Below are 25,816 nucleotides of genomic sequence, written 5' to 3'. Positions count from 1 at the left end.
CCCACCCCCGCCATTCCCCACCCCAATCTACAGCATCACTCCAAGCACATCGACCTACCGCCCACCCCCAACCGGAAGGCCTGGACCACCCCCCACCCTCCCGCCACCAACATCAAGACCAGTTGGATACAACTACGCAATTCCGGAAATCTCCTTTGAATTCCGTAAACGCTGAGACCTAAATTTATGTTAAGAATAAAGAGATCATGCAAATTGGCAGAAGAGTGAAATTCATTTTATTGGTCGAAACTGATGAGATTCATGATTGGGAACGTTAATCACCACCCGAAAAGCTCACATTTGTACTCAACGCCTGAAAATGCAGTACTAATTCATGTACTTTTACGAGACAAGAGAAAACGTTGCATCGAGATGTAATTATCATCACAAGTTAAAATAAAAGACAATTTTTTTAACACACTTGTATTGGACTAATTTCATTGTCCAAGTGCAGTGACCACTCCTCATTTGGAAGAATCTTCATGGATAGTGAGTTCCAAAGTCGTTTGGTAAGTAGTTCATGCATTCACATGTTCTCCTACCATCCTATCCACCCCCACGAGGAAAAAATTTTCTCATTGTGCCTCAACAGAGCAATTGAATGCCGGGGAAAACTGCATTCGGTGAGTTTAGTCACTACTGAAGGTGTCGAGTGAACACCAGTTTCCGTTGATATACTATCGTAGGAATTACAAGCGTCTCAAGTATGATTGATCGCGTGTGAAATTCAAGTGCACGAGATGTTTGAGACTGGACGGCGATCGGCTATTAGCAGTTCGGAGCTGGGGCTTTACTCTGATCGGGCTGATCGATACCATTCGAATAAATACGGCTCTGTCGTCAAGAAATTTGTCATTGTAGTCATGACAATTGTTGCTGTCATTCTGGTAATGATGAAACATTTTGTCGTCTTCTCGAGGGAAAGAACAAAGCTTTTGCTGCGCTTTTCTCAACTTTTATTTCTCGTTTTCATTTGGTCATGTATTTCTGGCAACTAGACCTGTGCGCGCGCTTGTCTATTTGTTGTGAAAATTAAGAAGTCGAATTTATTGAAGTTCATATACTTATTGATGTTTTATAAATATTGATAATGCTTGAAGAGAATTAAGAGGATGAAGAGTGAAACATCAATGAATAATTTCTAATCTTCGATTAATTCGTATTTTTTCACTTTTTAAAGTAATCTGATTAAAATTTGTAATTGTTGAAAGATGGGGGGAGGGCTATGAATTGATTTCCTAGAGAACTGAAAAAATTTCTTGAATTCTTGGGAAAATTTCACAGTTTTCCAGATAACTGCAGATATTCAAAGATTTTTCTCGAATTATTTGGGAAAGCGAAGAATTTTCATGAATCTTGTAGAGTTTAGAATTGATGTATGAAAATCTGAGAAGCAAGAATTGATCATTTTTGCGTATGATAAATATGAAAAAAATTAAAATTTAGGAAGTGAAGAATAATTTGTGAGTTAAAAAAATTAGAAATACTGTTTTTTTTTCTCATGATCAACAATTAGGCAATTTAGATATGTTTTGATATAAAGATAAACTTCACACATGAAAAAATGATAAATATGACGCAGAAAAAAATTTTGGCATTTGAAGAATTTGAAAATACCGGGGATTTTTTTTCAGCGACTACTTCACGTGACTCATTGACCAATCAGAACTGAGGATTAGCGATCAGTTTCGAGATATTTCGATATAAAACAATTTGACGTTTCTTTCATCTTTAGTGAATAGGATCCCTCATCAATTCAGTAATAAACACGCTTTTACATTCTCGAAGATGGTTTGAATCCTTCAATTGTTGCCCCAGCAGGTCGTTACACTCGACTGAATAACAATAATTAGTCACTCATTAGCGCTTCATTGTTAAATTCTGTCTCATCATTCCAGTTACGTTGGCGAGTGAACAGTATCAGTGGACGGACTGTGGGAAGCTCCCCCGAGCTTTCACTTTTTTTTATCATTCAATTCAGCGCGAATCCAACCGTTGAACTTATCTGGAAATCGGAAAATCGCAAGAAAATCCATCTCTCGTGATCGAAATTTCGAGATTATCGCGAAAAACGAGATCATATTTTAGCTCAATATTTTCTCCCCGAGCGTTTATTCTGCAGTGATCGTGACGCGTGACGACCGGTCGTGACGCCGAATCCGAGATTTCTGCAATGCTTCACATATAGGGCGTTAACAGTGCTTTGACACGGATTAAACATGGCAACAATATATAAAATTAATTTTTTTTCTCAATCTAATGCGAATGAAATGGCGTGATCTGATACCGTGAAGCGCCTAATTGTCAGAATATAATTGTGATGATTTCACGGTGATGATGATCGATAGAAATTCTTCATTACCATTTTATTTCGGACATTCATTCAATCGAAATTTTGAAATTCAAGGATCAACCTCACTAATTGCATTCTATTCATCAGCAGCGAAGTGGTCAAACGGCTCAAGTCAATTTAGTCCTTAGTTGAGTTTTCCAGAAATATTTCCGAATTTAAGGGAGATAGCGAAATTTTCATAATAACCTTTATTGTAGAGCGAATTGAGAGCTATCAAAAAGGGTATGAGAAAAATTTTGCTATCTCGCTTAGATTTCGAGATAGTCATGGAAAATGGCCAATAGCCAAAATCGACTTAAACCGTTTGACCACTTCGCTACTGAATTTTAATTCCTGGAGATGAATCGTAAATACATGCCGCCATTTTCATCTACGACTTTGCGTCTGGTACATCGGAAATTTTGAAATTGAAGTATCAACCTCACTAATTGCATTCTATTCATCAGCAGCGAAGTGGTCAAACGGCTCAAGTCAATTTAGTCCTTAGTTTAGTTTTCCAGAAATATTTCCGAATTTAAGGGAGATAGCGAAATTTTCATAATAACCTTTATTGTAGAGCGAATTGAGAGCTATCAAAAAGGTTATGAGAAAAATTTTGCTATCTCGCTTAGATTTCGAGATATTCATGGAAAATGGCCAATAGCCAAAATCGACTTAAACCGTTTGACCACTTCGCTACTGAATTTTAATTCCTGGAGATGAATCGTAAATACATGCCGCCATTTTCATCTACGACTTTGCGTCTGGTACATCGGAAATTTTGAAATTGAAGTATCAACCTCACTAATTGCATTCTATTCATCAGCAGCGAAGTGGTCAAACGGCTCAAGTCAATTTAGTCCTTAGTTGAGTTTTCCAGAAATATTTCCGAATTTAAGGGAGATAGCGAAATTTTCATAATAACCTTTATTGTAGAGCGAATTGAGAGCTATCAAAAAGGTTATGAGAAAAATTTTGCTATCTCGCTTAGATTTCGAGATAGTCATGGAAAACTGGCCAATAGCCAAAATCGACTTAAACCGTTTGACCACTTCGCTACTGAATTTTAATTCCTGGAGATGAATTATGAATACAGGCCGCCATTTTCATCTACGACTTTGCGTCTGGTACATCGGCTACTAGCAAGGTCAGCCAGGAGACCAAGCACATCTACATCCTCCAAAATGCCCTGAAGAAGTCCTCGAATCTCTCAAAAAAAATCACAACAACTTCGCAAAAGCCTGAGGTCGAGAGATTGACGATGGCTAATATCGAAGATCGATACGACGACGATATCAGGACGCTGTCCTTCGTCGACGCCGCGAAAAGTGGCAAAAAGGGCACGAGTCTCGACTCTGATCCCATCGAGCCTCGAGCCCAGAGTCTTGAGAATTTCAAATTGAGAAAGAGATTGTTGGAGTCTGCAGAGAATGAAGATGTCGGAGAGGAAGAGGTCGAGTCGAAGCAGTTATTCAGCAATCATGCGGTCGTCTATCGAGTCAGACAAATGTAAATAACCAAAACAATCATGTCTGTTGTAAATTATGAAGATTGAAGTAGATAATTGAATTTAATTGATGTAATAATTAAAAATTGTAGAGCAATGTGAAACAATTGACTAGTTGAAAATTTGATGGTAATTCTAGTTTACTAGACCTGAGTGCGCGCTTATCTGTGATAATTATTTGGGAAAGCGAAGAATTTTCATGAATCTTGTAGAGTTTAGAATTTATGTATGAAAATCTGAGAAGCAAGAATTGATCATTTTGCGTATGATAAATATGAAAAAATTAAAATTTGAGAAGTGAAGAATAATTTGTGAGTTAAAAAAATTTAGAAACACTATATTTTTTCTCATGATCAACAATTAGGCAATTTAGATATATTTTGATATAAAGATAAACTTCAAGAATGAAAAAATGATAAATACGACGCAGAAAAAATTTTTGGCATCTGAAGAATTTGAAAATACCGCGGATTTTCTTCAGCGACTACTTCACGCGACTCATTGACCAATCAAAATTGAGGATTAGCAGTCAGGCAGTTTCGAGATATTTCGATATAAAACAACTTCACGTTTCTTTCATCTTTCGTAAATAGGACTAGCATAAGGCGCGCTTCGCGCGCCCAGCGCCTTGACGGTTAGACCGGATATGACGTACACAGCCATCGATTATTTTCATAAATCGAGAAAAAATGATCAATATCTCGCAGTTTGATTATTTCGAGAATCCCGCATCAGCTCCCTTACTAATGAAGGATGATTATGGCCATCGCTGAATCAGGCATTAAAATCTCTTGTTCAGGTATCCCCATGGGCTGAATGACGATGAAGAACCACCAGAGGAGTCCCGACCAACCCCATTCCACTTCCAACTGCAGAACCCCACCCCCTCCTCCTTCCAGCGCCCGAAATTCCCTCAGTTGAGCCAGTACAGGTATCCCCACAGCTCCAGGAACATCCAGGATATAATAAAATACTTGACAAACGATCCCGAGAGTTCGAAACGGGGTATAAAGTTCACTGGGGTCTACATGAATCCCAAGAAGTACGATCTCTACCCTGACATCGGAGAGATGATGGCGAACAGCGATAAGTCAGAGATAGCTGTCACCGAAGAGGAAGCTGAGGACTCTGAAAGTTCACCTTTTCTGTTCATGAATAACGATCCTTTCTATCCTTACAAGCCTAAACATCCTGCGGATGTCAATCTCCTGGCGCCTGCCAATCTCAGGTGAAGCCTCAATTCGCTACTAAATAATCATAATTTGTACCTTCGTTTGCTTGAAGATCTATTGAGGATATTTACATTTCATATTATAAAAATCAAAATCGACTTTGGGGATGAAAATTTGGAAATCGGAAATAAGACTCCAAAGTGAAGGGTCAGAAACTAAGGGCCGCAAGGGCCAAATAAGCGTCACAAGGGTCAGATTCAGGGGCATAAGGTTCAGGGATAAGGGTCTAAGCAAGGGCCATGGGGGTCAAAATAAAAAAATTTAAAAAAACTTTCATAACAATGTCAAATAACGGGTTTTGACCCTTGTTACCTAGGAGAACCCTGAAACCCTTATGGCCCTTATGACCTTAAAGGGTCGACAAGGTCACTAAAGTCCCGCCTTACCCCTCCTAATATCAAATCAACTTTCATAATAATGTCAAATAAGGGGTATTGCCCCTTTTGACCCTTGTGGTCCTTTCTCAATATTGTAAAAATTCAAATCGACTTCTGGTGATCAAAATTTCATACTCGAAATTAAGACTCCAGAATGAAGGGTCACAAGGGTCAAAATAATGGTCACGAGATCAGAATAAGGCTCATAAGGCTCAGAATCAAGGTCACGAGGGTCAGAGTAAGGGTCACAAGGATCAGATTAAGGATCACAAGGTTCAGATCAAGGGTCCAAATAAGGGTCAAGGTAGGGGTAATATGGTAGGGGTAATATGGGGGTAGCGAGCAGGGACCGTAGCCCCCTAATTGTCTACAAAAATGTCTACTTATTTACAAGAAGCTTTGCGTGAGCTAAATGTCAGAATTGTATCTTTTGTCACGTCAGTTAACGCGGAAATGACAAAAGATTTCGTGTCCTGAAAATTGCCGCGAGTTAAAAACTGTTGAAAACGCGAAAAATCTTGCGGTGAAATTTAGAGTTTCGGGGTGAAATCAGATCTGAGATCATTATAAATTTCTCATAGTTAATGAGCTCTCGATCGCTTCTGCTTCTTTAGATTCTCCCCCGCAGGACTGCAACGATACAACCCCTATTACGAGTCCTACATGCAGCGTCCCCTGATGATGAGGCCACCCCCACCCATCGAATCGTCCTACGACAGCGGTGCGTCATACGCAGGGGCGTACGGAAACAAGAAGAGGAAGGCGAAGCCATTCAGTGTGATGTTGGACATCTATCCAATAACTGAATTGAACGATCAACCGACGAACAAGAAACTATCACGGCCGAGACCTGTGGCGAGCGCCGAGGATTATTCATCCGATCCAAGGATACCTTTGACTTTTGGCCGAGGTGGACGATACTACGGAGGCCAGAGCCAGCCGATCCCTGTCGTGGCTATTCCAGCGAGCCAATCTGGAATGTCGGAGGAAGAGGAGAAGCAGCAGATGGTTTTTCACCTGAATCTGTATCCTCGGAAGAAAAATAAACTCAGCAGGTGAGGATGGCGTAATTTTTAATTAATCGTGTGGAGGATGTTTATTCGAAATCGCAAGTACTTGAAAAAAATGAGCGTGACCCCAAAAAATGGCTTTTCTGTTCCAGAAAGGACATTCTACAGGGATCCGAAGCAATGCGACCAGAAGACCAAGAGCAATTCGTGCGGAAAGTCATGTCTCCATTCGATGCAATCACAAAACAATTAGCTGATCACTCTGTTATCGAAGGATTGAAGGAGGAAGGGGAAGAGAGTGATTCCACTAATTCACCGCTAACCAAATACGAAGAGAGCTTTCTGGAAATGCCAAATGAAGACAATAAAAAGGTCGACGAAGTGCCTCTCAATCACAAAGACGATAATACCGAGGAAAATGTGGAGACAACGAGCGAAGCCTATCAAATTGTCGAGAATGAGACCAAAAACCCTGTCTCAAGTTTAGACATCGACACACCTGAAGGTTTCCAGAAATTCGCTGATGGTCTGGTGGCGACAGACTGATTTCAATCCTCCGGCTAAAGAACAAGACCTGCAATTACGAAAAAAAAAAAAAAAAAAAAAAAAAAAAAAAAAAAAAAAAAAAAAAAAAAAAAAAAAAAAAAAAAAAANGCCCGAGGACCGTTCAAATCATTATAAAAATGGAAAATGCTGTAAAAGTGAAACTGTTCATGAGTCATATAACTGTTCCCATATAATTGGCCACAATCGCTAATTACTGCATTACAACTCATAGTTGTGAGTTTCACTTGAGATGAAAAATTGTGATACATTCAAACCCACATTTAAAACCGAGTCTTCAATCACAGATTTTACGACTTTTCTCATGATGTTTTCGCACCATAAAATTAAGTCGATTCATCACAAAAAAGTAGGTTGAACTGTCCGTTGTTACCTTGACATTTTCACGAGGCATCTACAAATAGAAAATAAGACTGACAAATATCCCGAACATTCGAAATTCTTCCATATCCAAATATCCATAAACATCAGCTCAATTTTTGTATTCAACTTTTATATAAATACTTTAAAATGTACATCTCTTAACTGGAAGCACTAACTGAGAATTATATTACAGAAGGCTAACACCTCGAGCTCATCCAAATGTACAAAATTATTGGACCTTCGAGTGTTCGCATTTCAATGTCCAAATCACTCGTCATTATCCTCAAGCACCAAAGTCTTTTCCATTGTTCCCCTGAAATAAAAACTTGTTTCACGCTCTGGACAGAGTGCTGGGATGATAGAGAGTGGTATCAGCTCCCCACTCGTAAGGGCCTTCGTGAGGCCCCAGAGCAACAATCGTTCCAGGCCCCAGAGTCCCCAATGTCGTGTGCGATTGAGCATTAACCATTCCAGGCCCCGAGGAAACATAGCTCAGTGGTGGTCTCGCTTGTTCCCTCAAGCGTGCGTGTTTCACATGGCGTTTATATCTTTAAGTCGAGAAAATCATCATCATTAGACCTCATCATCTACTATCTCCCAATCAAACTGGTAAAAGTATTATTTTTTATCATTTTGTGGTGTTAAAAATACTAATGGTAGGCTGAGAGAATTCGTCTGAACAATGAGAAAACTAATAATTAGACCTGAGCCAAGTCAATTTATTCGCACAAAATTAATGTGCACTTCTAATCGCGTCTAATATCGCCCGAGTCAACCGAGTCGCAGCGATGTTAAATGATAATTAAAAAAAAAAGCCTAAATTTCTCGGTAGGCTTCCAAATACTCCAGGCAACAAATCGAAAAGCTCCGGAATTCTTCCCGAATTCAGTCAGAATTTTTTTTAACGTCTCCTTACTCATACCTAATTTATGTAAGTTTATCAGCGACGAAGGTTTTCGATGGTTTTTCAACAGGGCACGCACCCTGGAGCAGAGGTGCCCGTATCAATCCGTAAGGATTGACACCATCGTTGCCCCCACCCTAACTCCCTACCTATCACTGCGGCTGTGGCCGACTTTGTGCGCTGTACCGTATTCACTCCTCGTCACTGAAGAGATATGGGAAGCCACAGAAAACCCACGTCGGTACAGTCGGTTACTCTATTAGCAACCTCCCGCTCGCCCAGAGCCGAGATAGGCCGAGCCCTGATAAGCAGAACCCGGCCCAGGTAGGCCCTTAACCCCTTCGCAGAAGTTGAGGGCCCTTTCCCAGCCGAGATCCGAACCCCAGCCACTCAGTGGAATCCCCAACCCCTGTGATCAGAAGTTAAAAATTCCACCCCGGCTGGGATTCGAACCCACGACCGTCTAGTCGTCAAGCCAAACTAACGATTTAACCACCGCGACCACTGGACGTCACATGAAATTAAAGTCAAGATGAAGATGTAAAATTACGAGAAAACTTACTTTGAGTGCATGCAGCATAACGTGCAGCTAGAGACAATAGCCGCAACGCCGACTAATGCTGCTATGGCAAGCACCCACATCTGAGTCATCGAGGCATCGGCTCGTGCCACGAGAGCAGCGCAATGTTGCACTTTCTCGACATGAAATTTTTCATAAACCTTCTTCAACTCATCGTTCCTCGAGTCCCTCAACAGAGACTTCATCTCCTCGAGATCATAAGCCTCGCGCCCCACCATCTGGAAGCAAGAGCTTGTTGACGAAAAATCGAGTGAATTATCGTCCTTCGAGTAGAACTGAGTGTCGTAAACGTTGACTGTAATGGGCAGAGAGAGTGCCTGCTGCACAGCCTTTTCGAATTCTTCCAGAGTCTTTCTGACTTCAACCGGAGGCTTCGAGAAGACAAACTTCAACATGTCCCTGTCTCTCAGCAAGAATATCCGCAGAGTGATGTTAGTCTCTCGTCCAGGCACTTGAGAATTGTTCGCTGTTATGGGGACCTCCATGAAGCCGTCAGCAAAACTGGCCATCGACCCGGTCGTCCTCAACTCTCCACTCTGATGATTCAGAGATAAATACGATGGAATTCCCTTCTTCGACATCGAGGGTTCCGCCAGCGACGTGAATGACACTTTTCCCATGATGTAGTTGATGGGAAGTGCGTCAACATCTTCGTCATAAGCCTCTAGAGTTATCAAGCTTGTGTCAATGGGCACATTCAACCTCACTCCAATGGTGATGTTGTCCTTCCTGAATTTAGGCTTGTTGTNGACCGTCTAGTCGTCAAGCCAAACTAACGATTTAACCACCGCGACCACTGGACGTCACATGAAATTAAAGTCAAGATGAAGATGTAAAATTACGAGAAAACTTACTTTGAGTGCATGCAGCATAACGTGCAGCTAGAGACAATAGCCGCAACGCCGACTAATGCTGCTATGGCAAGCACCCACATCTGAGTCATCGAGGCATCGGCTCGTGCCACGAGAGCAGCGCAATGTTGCACTTTCTCGACATGAAATTTTTCATAAACCTTCTTCAACTCATCGTTCCTCGAGTCCCTCAACAGAGACTTCATCTCCTCGAGATCATAAGCCTCGCGCCCCACCATCTGGAAGCAAGAGCTTGTTGACGAAAAATCGAGTGAATTATCGTCCTTCGAGTAGAACTGAGTGTCGTAAACGTTGACTGTAATGGGCAGAGAGAGTGCCTGCTGCACAGCCTTTTCGAATTCTTCCAGAGTCTTTCTGACTTCAACCGGAGGCTTCGAGAAGACAAACTTCAACATGTCCCTGTCTCTCAGCAAGAATATCCGCAGAGTGATGTTAGTCTCTCGTCCAGGCACTTGAGAATTGTTCGCTGTTATGGGGACCTCCATGAAGCCGTCAGCAAAACTGGCCATCGACCCGGTCGTCCTCAACTCTCCACTCTGATGATTCAGAGATAAATACGATGGAATTCCCTTCTTCGACATCGAGGGTTCCGCCAGCGACGTGAATGACACTTTTCCCATGATGTAGTTGATGGGAAGTGCGTCAACATCTTCGTCATAAGCCTCTAGAGTTATCAAGCTTGTGTCAATGGGCACATTCAACCTCACTCCAATGGTGATGTTGTCCTTCCTGAATTTAGGCTTGTTGTCGTCAACATCGATGATCTTCACCAGAAACTGTCGCTCTGACGGGTCCTGGCGGTTGTACCTCTTGGGTATGATGTCTGACTGCTTCACAGGATACTTATAACACTTGACCGTCAGCAGATGACGATCCGCTGTCTCGCGATCGAGTCGACCAGCCGATTTGATCACCGCGGAGTTATTTTCCAGCCTTTCAATCGTGAAAAGTCCAGCTTCATTTCCGTAGATGATGACGTAATCCATCATTCCGTTGTCACCAATGTCTTCGTCCACAGCCTCGAGGACGCCGACCTTTGTGCCAGCTGGAACCTCCTCAGGGACATTGAATTCGATCGGAGGGCTATCTAAACTCCTCTTGAAATGGGGCTTATGATCGTCGATGTCGCTGACGATCACCTGGAGGACCCTGGACGCCTGCTGAGGGGGACTACCAAGATCCTGAGCGACTAGAATCAAAGTGTAACTGTCCTTCGTCTCACGATCCAAAAGCTTCCTCGTCGTGATCAGCCCGCTCTCCCCGTTAATTCTGAAGGAGCTAGCATCGTTCTCAAAGTTCCCATCCTCCAGGAATTTGAACGTTATCTTCCCATCCGGAAGATTCGGGTCGTCAGGATCAGAAGCGACCACCTGAAACACCGGACTCCCCACCGTAGAGTTCTCCGATATGTAAGCGATCTCCTCAAGAGTCGGGCGGATAAACAGAGGAACTCCATCATTGCTGACGACGTCCCCAATGTAGAGGACCAGTGACACGTCAGAGTGGAGAACAGGTCGTCCATTGTCCTGAGCCCTCACTCTCATATTGTAAGGATCAGTCCTTCCCTTTCCCGTCAATCTCTTCGCCGACGAAATCTCCCCAGTTCGATGATCTATCGTGAAGAGCCCACTGGCCTCTCCCTCGTCGATCATCTCGAAGTAGATTTCCCCCCCTTTCCCCTCGTCGGGATCGCTCGCTGTGATGTTCACAACACTGACACCTACAGGCGCATTTTCAGGAATGACCGCTGTGTAAGACTCCTGCGGAAAGCTGGGGGCGTTGTCGTTGACGTCCAGAACGTCTACAGTGACTAGAGCTCGGGTAGTCTTCTGCTCGGCTCCACCACCGGGCATGTCAGAAGCCACCACGTAGAACCTGAGAACAGATTGTCTTTCTCGGTCCAGTGTTGTGTCGTTGGCGATACGAATGTTTCCGCTGATCGGGTCAATCTCGAAGAGGTTGGCGTTCTCACCGGTCAGGGTATATCTGACCTCCCCATACCCCCTTTTCACCTCTTGCTCGGTGTTGGAGCTGTCCATGTCCACCGCCTTGACATTGAGAACGATCCTAGAAGGCTTCGAGTCCTCCAACACCGATATCTTGTAATCCTTCTTGGTGAACTCTGGGCTGTTATCGTTAACGTCTTGAATCTCGACGATGACATTCGCTTCTGTCATCGTCCTAGTTATGTCGTAATCCCTAGCTAGCGCTCGGACTTTGAACTTTATGAACTTCTGACCCAACGACTCGTAGTCCAATCTTTTGCTCAACACGACGTTACCACTCTGAACCCCAACATTCACGTATCCTTCATCATCTTCCTCCCTCACAAGTTCGAACCTCTGAACAGCGTGGCCAGTGGACTCCCTGGCGGAGAGCATCAGGAGAGTGGTCCCAAGGGGCTGCTCTTCCGGCACATTCACCCGAATCACTGGATTATTGAGGGACCACCCAGAGTTCAGGAAAATGGGGTTGTTGTTGCTGAAGGCTTGAATGTAGATCGTCATCTCGACTGTGTCCACTTGGAGCTCCTTATCAACAACGGCATTGATGTCTCTGGCTTGAACGGTCAGAATAATGACAGCAGCCACTTGATAATCTAATACCCTATTCACGGAAATAGCTCCAGTAGTCGGATTAATCCTGAACGCAGTCTTGTAATCGTAAGGGGTTGTGCTCTTCAACGCGACCCCCGTTTTATCAACAGCTTTGATAGGCTCCACTATGGAATACTCAATGTTGGCGTCCGAGTCAGGATCGAGTGCAGTTACTCTGAGCACAGAATCTCCAATCGAAGCCCGTTCCGAGACGTAAAGCAAATACGTAGAATTCCGGAATTTGGGCGGCTTGTTGTTAACGTCCAAGACATTAACAGTAACAGTTGTTGTTGCTGTCTCTCTGACCGGTGTCCCAGAGTCCACAGCGTAGATGATAACATCGTATTTATCACCACCTGTCTCCAGATCAAGTCTGGCATCGGGGGACACCGTTATTATCCCAGAGCTAGAGTCAATGACGAAATTGTCTTTAGCACCGGAGGCGATGTAGTACTGGAGAAGGCTGTCCCTCCCATCGGGATCGTTGGCCACAACTTTGATGACTTCAGTTCCAGGACTCGCGTTTTCCAAAAGTCTGGCTCGATAACTGTTTGGTCCAGGTGCTCCTTTGTAATTTCCTCTGAAGATGGGCCTCTGATTCCCCGGGACTCCGACCCTAATCAACAATTTAGTCTCGGAGTACAAGGGCGGATAGCCATGATCAGTAGCTCGAATCGTCAATTCGTAGAGACCCCTCTCTGTATCGCCAGACTTCGCTGGAAAGTTCATGGTGACCTCCCCTGTGTCCGCATTGATGTGAAATACATCCTCTGTCATACCGTTATGTCTGCTGATAGAATAGCTGACCTTTCCGTTCCCATGGGCCGGGCCATCGACGTCAGTTGCCCTGATGAACAGCTGAGGATCGAAACTGGTGGCACTTTCCCGAACCGTCCTGGAGTATTCCTTCTGCTCGAAAACAGGGGAGTTATCGTTGACGTCAGCCACCTCGATGATGACGTTAACCGTCGACACTCTGCCCCCTCCATCTCTCGCTTCCATAGTCAACGAGTAAGACTTCTGAATCTCGTAGTCGAGACCTTTGGCCACCCAGATCCCCCCGTTTTTCGAATCCGTCCTGAATTTATCAGCTCCAAATCCGCGTAAAGTATAACTCAACTCCCCGAAGGTACCACTGTCCTCGTCCCTCGCAATGACGTCCCCGAATTTGGCACCAGGTTTGGCGTCTTCTCTCACAGAGAGCTTGTATACAGATTCAGAAAACTCTGGGCTGTGATCGTTGGCATCCAGAAGTTTGATGTGAACCCTGGAGAATGCAGCAACACGTCCGTCTACTGAGGCAGTGACATCAAACTCCATCTCTCGTTTCGATGGATCTTCAACGTCGTAATCCAGTATTTTGGGATCAAGAGCTTTGATGACAACCGGCACTCGACCCTGCGCATTCTCCGGAGCCACTGAGAAGGCTCGGCTAACGCCTGGATACCCTGGGGCGTCCCTCAGGGCCAGAACGAACTTGGCGTTATCACCGACATCATTATCACTCACTACCATGTTCAATCCAGGTAAAGGGGTGTCAACCCCGATGTCCTCGAAGACCTTGACCCTGAAATACTCCTCATTGAACATTGGGGATAGATCGTCAACATCGGTAACGACAATAGTGATGACGGAAGTGGAAGAGTCAGCTGGAATCTCATCATTGATGAGCTCCGTTGCTCTAACCCTGAAGGTGTAAATCCCGCCGTCGTGTAGAATCCTAGTCTCTTCACGATCTAGAGCGACGTCTGTCGTCACGAGGGTCCCCACCGTGATATCCCCCTCCCTGGAGACCCTCAGATCGAAATGATTCAAGTCGTCGCCCTCGAGGGTCAGTAGGACAGACCTTGACTCACCAGTGTCACCGTCCCTAGCTCTGATGGTCAACACTGGATGCCCTGGGGACGTGTTCTCAGGGATAGCTGCGCTGTAAGGAGCATTCAGAAATATTGGAGGCTGGTCCTGCACGTCCAGGACATCAACAGCCACTGTGGCTTTGGCCTGCAGTCTTTTTGATAGATCGCCAGCCCCATCAGTTGCCAGCAACGTAATTAGGTAGGAATTTCGACGTTCGTAGTTCAGCGGTTGAACCACTGTTATCCTCACGTCGTATTTACCTTCTGAGATCTGGAATGATAATTAATGTGATTATAATTGAACTGAAAGGGTTCAATTTGAGGGGTAACACGTATGAAATAATTTTATGGTAAATCTCAGCGAATTCGCTAGAAAATTCTATTGAAATTTTTAAGAAATTCTGTGGGGATTTTCTATGAATTCTAGGGAAATTCTAGAAAAATTTTCCGCACCCTTGTGGCCCTTAATCAGGCCCTTATAACCCTTAATTTGATCCTCGTGACCCTTATTGTGACCCTCATGACCTCTAATATGATCCTTGTGACTTTTAATTTGCCTCTGGTGACCCTTATTCTGACCCTTGTGGCCCTTAATCCGAGCCTTGTAACTTTTAATTTGACCGTCGTGACCTTTATTGTGACCCTCATAACCCTTACTCTGATTCTAATGACCTTTATTTTGACCCTCATAACCCTTATTTTGACCCTCGCGATCCTTACTCTGACCCTCACGACCATCATTTTGACCCTTGTGACCCTTATTTTTGGAAACTTAATTTCGAGTATCAAATTTTCATCACCAGAAGTCGATTTCGATTTTTATAATTCAGAGAGAAATCGAAATCTATTGACTCTTTCCAATAGAATTTTCTAGCGAATTCGCTGAGTTTTCCTTTCAAATTTTTTCATACATAAATAAGTTAGGGAAATTGTCAAAACCTTATCAGTCGTAACAGAAAACACAAAACACGTGTCATCTTCAGCTGACGCTGGTACACATTTGACCTCAACGTCAGCATTAACTCCACCATCACGATCAGTAACCGTAACAGTTCCCTCTGGCAACAAGAGACTACCAATTTTTGCACTCTCGAGTATTCGTGTTGCGTAAGGGCGACCATGATATACGGGTGGATTGTCATTTTCGTCAAGTACCGCGATTTCTCTCCTCAAGGACACGGTATTTGGTTCAGAGCCCGCAATGCCCTCATCTGTTCCAAGAGCAAGAACAAAAAAATCCCATTAAAAGCCATAATCCGCTGGAAGCGGTAATTTTTTTTTGTCGCAAATGTAAATCGTGAATTGCTCACCAGTTATACTGATGATGACTTCGATGAGGTCCTGCACTTCACGGTCTAGTGCTTTCCTAAGAGTAACAACACCTGTTTCTCGGTTAACCGTGAAGTACTCACCGCTGATGGAATAGTGTAATTTCGAGCCTTCCGGGTCTTCACCCTGGAGTTTATAGACAGCAGCACCTGGTAATGTGCCTTCTGACACAGCTAGCCTCGCCATGTCTCCATTATGGATAAAGTGAGGCGCTCGATTGATCACCTGACCCCACGATGCCGAGAGCGCAATGATCCAGAGGATTAGAAATTCCCTCATTGTCACGCTGAATAAAGACTCATGTTATTCTTCTTTTCATCGAGACGGTTTCACCGCGTTGGTTAATTATTAATTATTAGTGTCTAAAACTAAGACACGTTCTCGTTTTTCGAGACGTGTCATAGTTGAGCAATGGAAGACCAATCACCATGAAGCTGTTCAGTTAGTGTTTTTAGGTCAGCAGCGATTTGAAATGGTTTTAAATCTAGTCCAAAGGAGACGTAGACAGAATCATAAATTTTGAATAACGTTAAATTTGGGAGAAGTCAGTTAATAATATAGGTCCATTTAAAATTATTGAATTTATAACTAATTATATATCCAACTTCCGAATCATTTTATCAAACAACTCGCTCCACTCGCCAACCCCCATGCTCCCCATATGACCCTCATGATCCCTATTCTGACCCCTGCGACCCTTAATCTGACCCTCGCGGCCCTTACTTTGAACCTTCATTTGTGACCCGTAATTTTTGAGTCTTAATTTCGAGTACTAGATTTTCATCACCCTTAATCTGACCTTTGTGAACCTATCTTAGATCCGTAATCTGACCCTGATGACCCTATGACTTCGGTGACCCCTATTCTGATCCCCATGACTCTTATTTTTTCACCCTTATAACGATCTTATTCTTATGACCCTTAATTTGACCCTTATGACCCTTATTCTGACCCTCATAACCCTTATTTTGACCCTCGCGATCTTTATTCTGAACCTTATGACCCTTAATCTGACCCTCATGACCATTCTTTGACTTCCATGACCCTTATTTAGATCCCCGTGACTCTTATTTTCACCCTTACAACCCTTAATTTCGTTAATCGAAAATCCCTTTTGAGAAATTTATAACTATTTCCCCAATGGTCAGTTTACAATCACATATTTTCAATTATTTAATTCATAATTATTTATTCACAATTCTAAGGGAATTAGAATTTAGAGAGAAAAAATCCCGCACCGCCCAGCCGGGATTCGAACCCGGGTCTCCAAGTTACGCGCCGGGCACTCTTCCGACTGAGCTACCGGGAACTACGGGAATTTATTCTTCAAATTCGCCTCACACACCGCCGAACCTCCTTTAGGCATTAAATAATTCTAAGAGAATTGGAATTTAGAGAGAAAATTTTCAGTCAATTGAAAATTTAAATGATCAATTATATTTTAAATTTCAAAGCAAGTATTACTATAGTGGAGAGAAATATTCAGTAAAAATTACGGAACGCTCCGGAAAAATTCCGTGACAGTTCCGTAAAATTTCCTACAGCCACTTTGCGCTCCGGAATTACGGAAAAGATACGTAATTTAAACTGAATATTTCTCTCCGTGTAAAACTAATGATTGATGGTCCAAAAAAATCACAGTACCATTTTTGGAAGTGTTCGTTTGATTGTTCTTCCTACAACAGCACGATGATATTACCATCGCCTGCATGTAGTCACCGCAGTTGGATAAAAATGAGCCAGGGACTGAGAAAAAAACGGTTACGCAGAGTAAAATGTCGATCGGGGAAAAGTCGTTAGAAATCAGAATCCTTTCTGGTTCAGAGAGAAAGACAGAGTGTCTCACCGTCATAGCCCTGATCTTGTCCGGTTTTCCATTGTGAATAAATTGTGGACTTTCTAGGATGCTGGGATTTCTCTCGTGGGAAAAAGAACGCCGAGAGCAACAACTGGGTGGAGACTTTCCTACTCTATTATTATAAACTGCAGAGCAGTAATTCAGATGTATTTCTTTCATGCCGGGGGATGTTATTTTTTATGCATTCCGGTTGTGATAATTAGCGAGGAAATCCTGGAAGCAGGATGAAAATACTGAGGGGCTTCTGCCGTTTCATTCGGATTTCTATTGATATAAATGCACCTTTTAGTTGGGATAGGTAATAATGTTGCGTAAGACAATTGTAGCGAGAGGAATAACGAGTGTGGAGGTGCGTCTGGGCCCAATGCCGTGACTCGCGAGGGCGCTTCTTACGATGAGAGCTGAATAAAATCAAGATGGCTATCTGCGGTGCACCAGCCGAATCCTCTTCCGTCTGCACACCGCCTTGTTTACATAATTTTTTAAGGAATAAAATCATTTTTCTGGACAGAGTGCGAGAAATTTTTTGACGTTCCGGGGAAAATGGAGTGGTAATTCTCATGAGAGTCACATTGAAGCCGATTTAGGGGAAAAATGGAAATGAAGTTTTAAGTTTTAGGGAGAGTTCAAGGAAATTTATAAGTTTTCACAAGTTGACTGCATTTTCAATGAAACATGATTATTTATGAATAAAATGACGTGAATTTTCCTGATTTTCCCGAATTTTCATGGAAATTATTGATTTTTAGATCGATCTAAAAAAATTAATTGAATATTTGCGTTTCCTGAAATTTCAGTGGAAAATAAACATGATAAAAATTTTCGGGATTGGACGTTGAAAATTCAAACGAAAATTTTAAGGAATTTCGTTATTGAAAATTGAAAATTTTAGGGAAAAAATTAGCAATTGATTACCAATTACCAAGATGATTACGAATTCCCGGCGCGCGATAAATGATTAGACTGTCAGATCACGTTCCCCGTGGCACCACCAAGGATATCCTGACATCTACCCCCCGAGCAAAAAATCTCACAAAAAATCGCGTTTACCTGACTCAACAGTGAATCAAACCAAGGATTCACCGACTTAATGAGCCAGAGCAACGCATTACAACAAAAATCCCCGTTATCTCACTCGGCATTACCAGTTTCTGCCCGTCATATGCGTTGAATTTATCGAGCCCGACGACCGTGACGCCGTCAGTTTACGGATTATTCAGGGAATAATGTGAGGAAAAATCTTCACCCGAGTTCAGGGTACTTTTCATTACCCGGAGAGAAATATTTGATAAAAATGATCCTACCGTTCTGTAAAAGTGTATCATGAGTCATCGTTTCCGCATTTCTATCCCGAAATTTAGTAAAAATTAATATATGATGATCAAATTTTATTCTACGTTAGAGAAATTCAGTAGCGAACTGGTAAACGGAGATGAGTCAATTTTGACTATTGACCTGTTTTCAATCAATATCTCGGAATCTAAGGGAGATGGCACAATTTTTGTTATAATCTTTTTTGTGGAGCCGATTGAGTGCTACAACAAATGTAATTACGGAAATTTTGCTATCTCCCTTAGATTCCGAAATATTCCTCAAAAACTCAACTGGGAGATGAGTCGACTTATCTCCCTTTACCACTCCACTACTGAATTTTATCCTGATAAAAATAAAAATTGCCGTGCCGGTAGAGTAAAAATTACTGTACCGATAGGGTAAAATTTACCAACCATTCTAGAATGATCGTTATTATCTACATAAAAATTACTGGACTGGACGGGTAAAATTTATTATGTGTCAGGATAAAATTCCTCTAACGTGAAATAAAATTTGATCATCACATATTAATTTTTACTAAATTTCGGGATAGAAATGAGGAAACGATGACTCATGACACGCTTTTATAGAACGGTAGGATAATTTTCATCAAAAATTTCTCTGCGTGTAGCGAGGAGAATGGATATCGGTCTTCCCCCAGCATCGAACTCTCCGCGACGTCGAGTTTGTCTTGCGCACCACATGGAGTATTTCTCGTAATTAAACGAGAATTTCCTCCGCAATTTGAGAGTGTTATTTGAATGAAGCTAGTTTATAATGATTTCCCGAACTCAAGACGTAATTCGTTCCCATTTTCGTATTTCCCGGGGATATATCATTGATATTTTTACCAGAGCCCATCTCGCCCGCAATTACTAACCGACGTAAAAACATACGTAAAAACGGGTGCTCTTACCATCTGAGCTACCAGGACACTTACAAATTTCACTCTCAAATTGACTCATACCCGAGTGGAAACTCTGTTCAGTTCTCGATCAGAACCTGATCAAGTCCGATCCGAAATTCTGATCAGGCATGTTGCGCCTCTACCTTATGTTTTTCCACTAGAGTTTCTCCGCCTTCCATCATTAGGCATTAATTAAATTTAATTTTTTGAGAGAAAAAATTAGTAACTTCCTAGCCGGGAATCGAACCCGGGACCTCCCAATGTCGCGTCGGGTGCTGTTACCATCTGAGCTACCAGGACACTTACGAATTTCACTCTCAAATTGACTCATACCCTAGTGGAAATTCTGTTCAGGTCTCGATCAGAAACTGATCAAGTCCGATCCGAAATTCTGATCAGGCATGTTACGCCTCCACCTTATGTTTTTCCACTAGGGCCGGTTTACCGCTACTGTATTGTGGTCCGTCCGAAGGTACCTCAGCGAATTATTTCTCCGCGTTCTGAAAAGAGACTCGATTTCATTCGATACGACATAAACACGCACATATCATCACACAGAAGGGGACATGATTAACGGCACGTCCGTCTAACTGTCTTTTCTACCGGTTGCTTGTGGCCTCGTGTCCCAGACTCTTTAATCGCAACGGCAGTGAAAAAAAAAATAACCGTTATCCACTGTATTACGTTACACGTGGGGAATTTCAAGATTTCAGGAGTGAATGGAATGTTTTCCTCCCCGAAAAATCGTCAGAACACTTCCAAAAGCGGTTGGCAACAGATTCGTGAAAAATACCATCTCGCAATTATCACAAATTCCTCGATTTCTCGATCGTTACCGATTAATCCAAGTGCGACACCTCGAAAAATCCACAGGTCACCTCATTGTAAATTCACTTGACCAACACCTCCTCAGTGTCGAGTGCTCGATGTACCTCAGCTCGAGAGTGATTCAGTGATACTCGTGCGGTGGAAATTGAGGGAAAATTTTTGACAGTTTAAAGACAACGAGACGTGAGAGCGTCTCGTCGGGGATAAGCGGTGTCGGCGAGGCCCAGGAGAGTACTGCATCGCAAGAAGGTATGCGGCCTCAGGCCCAAGGGGGAGTGGAAGGAATGGGAATGAGAAAGATACGGTTGTGGCTGTGGAATAAGGCGAGTCCTATACACTATTCGCGGTAACTTGGGCATAACAGGTAACACCGTACGGTCGTTTCATCCATCCTCATGGACGGGCGAAACGAGGATGGAGTTATGAAAAAGGAGGGAAAGGTCTACGTTCACCGAGAAACGAGTATTATTTGACTTCAGTGATTTACACCGCAGACAACGTAGGTGGAAAACTATGGGAGGAAAATTGGATGAACATTTTCACGAATATTTTTGGCCGTTTGAAGCAGCTCTGGCCCAGCGGTAAATTCAAAAATTATTGAAAACTGCAAAACAATTGTGGAAAACTCGATTAGATTCGGCATTCTAATTTTTTTCTCAATTTAATTATCACAAACATGCTTGAAATAAATCTTGACATTTTTAACAATTACCCATTCACACGACATTCTCATGGATTTTGGTATTGATTTGGAATTGCAATTTTCAGGTCAAAAGAATAAAAAACAAAAAAAAATTCTCAAGTCCACGTGATAATGAAAATTAAATCCCAGGGGGCTCGCCAACTCCCGTGAACCTTATTCTGACCCTTGTGACCCGCATTCTCACCCTCATTATACCCCTCGTGAGACTTAGTTTGAACCTTAATCTGGTCCTCGTGACCTTCGTGATCCTTAATCCAGCCCTTGTTACCCTTATTTGGGCCCCAATTTACGAATTCTCCTATTCTAAATATTAAATCTTCATCTGGAATGCAGAGAATGAGGATAAAGAGTAACGAGAAAGAAGGGAGAGGTCAGCGTTCTATCTGTGCGAAATTTCTCGAGTTTATTTGATTGAAAAATGGGAATTCATGGGGAATGAAGTGGTTTGCTCGTGATATAAACGCGACGTTATTTTTAAGGGGGAAAACTGGATACATTAGAGGTCTCAACGCGTGATCGGGCTTGGAGGTAGACGGGGCTGCATATTTCTGTACCTCTGTCATATGTTCAGTGACATTTTTTAGGCCCCCGGGGTCTCGCGAAGTGATTCAATGACACCTAAATGTTTGGGCAACTTTATTGCACTGGGTGATCCTTCAAAAACGTCAAATCACACTCATCCATCGAGTGCGCTGGGAGAATGGGAAAATAAAATCGGACGTATCTGTTGAAACGCTTGATCGATCACTCTTGACCCAGTGAACGAGTCAGTGGACTGCTGATGCCGGGATTGAGACAGTTGGGAATAACGCGAAGAAAAATGCTCATCGATTTCCCCCGGAGATTTACATTTTTTCGTCTATCAACGCTTTATTTCTTCCTCATTCCGTTGATTTTTTCAATAATATGATTCTATTAGTCGTGTAAAGATTGAGTTCTTACCGATTCAGCTCTTAAATGGCGATAAAGCACTTGAAGACGACAAAAATCGGCAGCGAAACGGTAAAACGGTTCAACTCGATTTTACATTGACCAGTTTTTGATCAATATCTCGAAATCTAAGGGAGACAGCTAAATTCTTATCATGACCTTTTTTGTAGAGCGAATTGAGAGCTACAAAAAAGGTCATTACAGAAATTTCGGTATCTCCCTTAGATTCGGAGATATTTCTAGAAAACTCAGCTGAGGGCTAAATCGACTTGAACCGATTTACCGCTTCGTTATTAAAAATCGATTAGAAATGATTTTAAAAAATTTCTCTGACACCGTGCTACCACATAATATCAAAATCCACTCGTGGGATAATTCGAAAGATCATTCCCGATGTTTCTCACTGATTCTGTAATCACGTAATTTCACTCGAGCCTAACGGCGTCTGGGAAATGTCAGCGTCATACATTACGTACTGCGAAGACACATCCAACTGGAGTGGAGAATGTTATCAGTGCAGCACACTTCCCACGAGTCATTCTGAATTTCACTTGAAGCTTCAGCTAATTGAGAATAACATTATACGCAAAATGCTACAGAGCACTCGAGGCTGAAATATCCCGATGACAACATCTGGCTCATCAATAACGCCAATAAAACATTTCCAATAAATTATCCAATCGGAGCGTATCACTGGGCCCAACTAAATTGAATACACGAAACCCTTTTTACATTTTTCTCAGCCATTTACGAAATGAAACTACAAAGGAAACTTGACTCTTACGTTTTTTTATTTGATGTTTGATTTGTCACGCCTCGTGGCCAAATCTCTCGTGTAATTTCCAATATTTTTTTTTTCATACCATGTGTCAGGGAGATCGATTTCACGGTGAAAAGGGGTTTTTATCGAAATTTACGAATCGAAGGGTTCAACCACTCGTTTGAAAAAGTCCTTCAGTATGTTTTTGCAATTATATATTTACACAACTGCCGTCAATTTTTTTTATTCTTATTATTAATTAATTCATTATTATTCTTTCATTATTAGGGGGCTAATTCGCTAATATCGCTCCGCTCACTAACCCCCACATGACCCCTCCATAATCCTTATTCTGACTCTTCTTACCCACATAACCCTTATTGGGACCCTTGTTGAAGACCCTTAATCTGACTCTTGTGACCCATAATTAACCCTCGCGACCCTTATTCTGACCCTCACGACCCTCAATCTAATCCTTGTGAACCTTATTCAGACCCTCATGACCCTTATTCAAACCCTCGCGACCCTTATTCTGACCCTCATGCCCCTTAATCTGCCCGTCGCGAACCTCAATCTAGCCCTCGTGAACCTTATTCAGCCCCTTGTGACCATTATTCAAACCCTCGCGACCCTTATTCTGACCCTCATGCCCCTTAATCTGCCCGTCGCGAACCTCAATCTAGCCCTCGTGAACCTTATTCAGCCCCTTGTGACCATTATTCAAACCCTCGCGACCCTTATTCTGACCCTCATGAACCTTATCTTGCGAACCTTAATCTAGCCCTCGTGAACCTTATTCAGCCCCCCTGTGACCCTTATTCAAATCCTCGCGACCCTTATTCTGACCCTCATGATCCTTAATCTGACCCTTGTGAACCCTAATCTAGCCCTCGTGAACCTTATTCAGCCCCTCGTGACCCTTGTTCAAACCCTCGCGACCCTCAGTGTGACCCTTATGAACCTTATTCTGATCCTCACGATCCTTATCTTGACCCTTGCGACCCTCACTTTAGGATTCTTAATTTCGAGTACCAAATTTTCATCACCAGAAGTTGACTCGGATTTTTATAATATAGAGAGATTTCATCATTAATTATTAATTCATCGAAATATTCATGTATTTTTGTATGCGAATGTTTTATTGAAATAATTCCCAATTGAAATGATTTTCTTCTTTCACTTGAGCGAATTAATAATCGCATGAACGTAACAGAGAATATTTGATGATTCAATTACTTCGCGAAGTGAAAGTAAACTTTTACCCGAGAATTCTAAATTTATGGAGTACATCAAACAATGCACACCCCGTTAATTTCCCTCAAGATTCACACGTGCCGGTATCCCATGCCCCATGGTAAATGCAATTATTGCATAATGAGAGACTAGAGGCTAACGCCTAACTCCGGAAATTCGTCACAGACTGATCGAAACGTTGCATTTGTATGATAATGAGAATGAACTGCGGAGGTTGATCGTGCGTGAATCGGGGTAGTCGATAATGGATCGGGGAACATTGAATTTATGCCGAGTATGCAAATTGCGAAGATTTCAACGTTGTTGAGGTCAGGATGCTGAATGTCATAAGTGTGCCAGTGTTTCAGGCGCTGGGGAATGCGCGGAGGACGATTTAACATGCGTAACGGGACAGTTATATGAATACAGTATTCAAGGATGTCCAAGTACATTTTACTCTTTTTTAAGAATTCCTGTGAACTCGTGACCGTTTCTGCAGGCGAAAGATAAACTTCAATGTTTTTGAATTTTTAGAATGTTTATTGAGGGTTTAAAGTGGTGAATGAAATTTAGAGCTTCAAAATTTGAATTGTAAAATTATGGGAAAATTTGGAAACCATTGGAATTTCATGGACATTAAATTCGATTCGGGGAGAAAGAAAATATGAAATTTTAAAAACGAGAATTTTTTAACTCACTGGAATGTTCAATCAATACATGATAATTGAGTACAAATTTACTATTAATTTTTATAAATAACTGAGATAAAATTTGCAGTTTCGTAAAATTTCTTGAATCCTCCGTGAAATTAAAATATAGGCTGAAGATGAAAGAAACGTAGAGTTGTTTTATATCGAAATATCACGTGAAGTAGTCGCTGAGAAAAATCCTCGGTATTTCCCAATTTTTCAAATACCAAAATTTTTTTCTGCGTCATATTTTTCATTTTTTCATGTGTGAAGTTCATCTTTATATTAAAACATGTCTAAATTGCCTAATTGTTGATCATGAGAAGAAAAAACATAGTATTTGTAAATTTTTTTAACTCACAAATTATTCTTCCCACAACTAAACCTAAAATTTTTTCCGTTTTTCGAGGTTTTGCTAGCCTGTTGCTCCACCCACACTTTATCACACCATATGTCACTCATTAGATTACCTCCACTTGTCCAGTCAACAGAGCTTTGCATTATCAGTCACCGCGTCACCTTCACTCGTGTTATCCCCTCTAAAACAATCCACCCCGAAAAAAACAAAAACCCCAATCAGCAGAATTTATACTACAAAAACCAGGTGTCTGACAGCTATCTGAATTTAAGATGTCAGATGGTAAAAACTATCTGAATCTTCAAAAGTGTCTGAAAATTTCAACCACCATTTCCGTCTGAAAATGATGCTAGACATTTTTTGTGTCTGAAAAATTTCAGGTATTTATTTTCAGATATTTTCTGTCTGAAATTCAGTTATTTATGAGCGATTCAAACATTTCACTATTAAGATATCTCACCTGATTCAGACGGCAAAGTCCCTTCAAACATTAATTTTTAAGAAAAAAAAAACGTGTTTTTTTTTTGGTTCAGACACATTTTAATGTCTCAAAAGTCTCTACAAAATCGTCTCAAAGTGTTTGAAAAGTGTCTACAAATGTCTGAAATTGAGTTATTTATGAGCGATTCAAACATTTCACTATTAAGATATCTCACCTGATTCAGACGGCAAAGTCCCTTCAAACATTAATTTTTAAGAAAAAAAAAACGTGT

The 25,816-nt window shown here is 42.0% G+C and overlaps 3 protein-coding genes across 5 annotated transcripts in view; 2 read left to right on the top strand and 1 right to left on the bottom strand.

The window, feature by feature from the left end:
- LOC114841696 (proline-rich extensin-like protein EPR1) overlaps positions 1-278 on the top strand; it is a 6,819-nt gene extending 6,541 nt beyond the window's left edge. The window contains exon 4 of the mRNA XM_029126775.1: positions 195-278. Coding sequence (XP_028982608.1) covers positions 195-278 — 84 coding nt within the window. The remainder of the gene's footprint in view (positions 1-194) is intronic.
- A 462-nt stretch (positions 279-740) lies between these two features.
- Positions 741-7,004, top strand: LOC107048249. Its single transcript, XM_015271327.1, has 5 exons — positions 741-887; positions 3,429-3,841; positions 4,639-5,067; positions 6,063-6,503; positions 6,611-7,004. Exons 1-5 carry the CDS (start codon positions 741-743, stop codon positions 7,002-7,004), a joined length of 1,824 nt encoding a protein of 607 aa, XP_015126813.1.
- Positions 7,005-7,303: 299 nt separating this feature from the next.
- LOC107048314 (cadherin-23) overlaps positions 7,304-25,816 on the bottom strand; it is a 38,773-nt gene continuing 20,260 nt past the window's right edge. The window contains exons 1-6 of one of the 3 annotated variants that reach the window (XM_015271443.2): positions 20,439-20,922; positions 15,505-15,809; positions 15,134-15,405; positions 10,477-14,465; positions 8,852-9,604; positions 7,304-7,933 (exon numbers count right to left, since the gene is read on the bottom strand). In XM_015271443.2, the coding sequence (XP_015126929.1) occupies positions 7,717-7,933; positions 8,852-9,604; positions 10,477-14,465; positions 15,134-15,405; positions 15,505-15,802 (5,529 nt within the window). In that variant the 5' untranslated portion in view covers positions 15,803-15,809; positions 20,439-20,922 and the 3' untranslated portion in view covers positions 7,304-7,716. Of the gene's footprint in view, positions 7,934-8,851; positions 9,605-9,723; positions 14,466-15,133; positions 15,406-15,504; positions 15,810-20,438; positions 20,923-25,816 lie in introns of those variants that run through there. The other 2 variants (XM_015271441.1, XM_015271442.1) reach the window with 2 other exon arrangements.

The sequence above is a fragment of the Diachasma alloeum genome, unplaced genomic scaffold (assembly GCF_001412515.2).
Source record: "Diachasma alloeum isolate Michigan unplaced genomic scaffold, Dall2.0 Dall_scaffold_00186, whole genome shotgun sequence".
NCBI lineage: Eukaryota > Metazoa > Arthropoda > Insecta > Hymenoptera > Braconidae > Diachasma > Diachasma alloeum.
The sequence above is the reverse complement of the archived record's forward strand: the minus strand, read 5'-3'. Positions and strand labels throughout refer to the sequence as shown.

Excerpts from the sequence above, each read along its gene's own strand:
- LOC107048249 (XM_015271327.1), top strand. The coding sequence starts at position 741 with ATGTTTGAGACTGGACGGCGATCGGCTATTAGCAGTTCGGAGCTGGGG. Across the intron at positions 5,068-6,062 it reads CTGGCGCCTGCCAATCTCAG|ATTCTCCCCCGCAGGACTGC; the intron begins GTGAAGCCTCAA and ends CTGCTTCTTTAG. Across the intron at positions 6,504-6,610 it reads AAGAAAAATAAACTCAGCAG|AAAGGACATTCTACAGGGAT; the intron begins GTGAGGATGGCG and ends TTTCTGTTCCAG.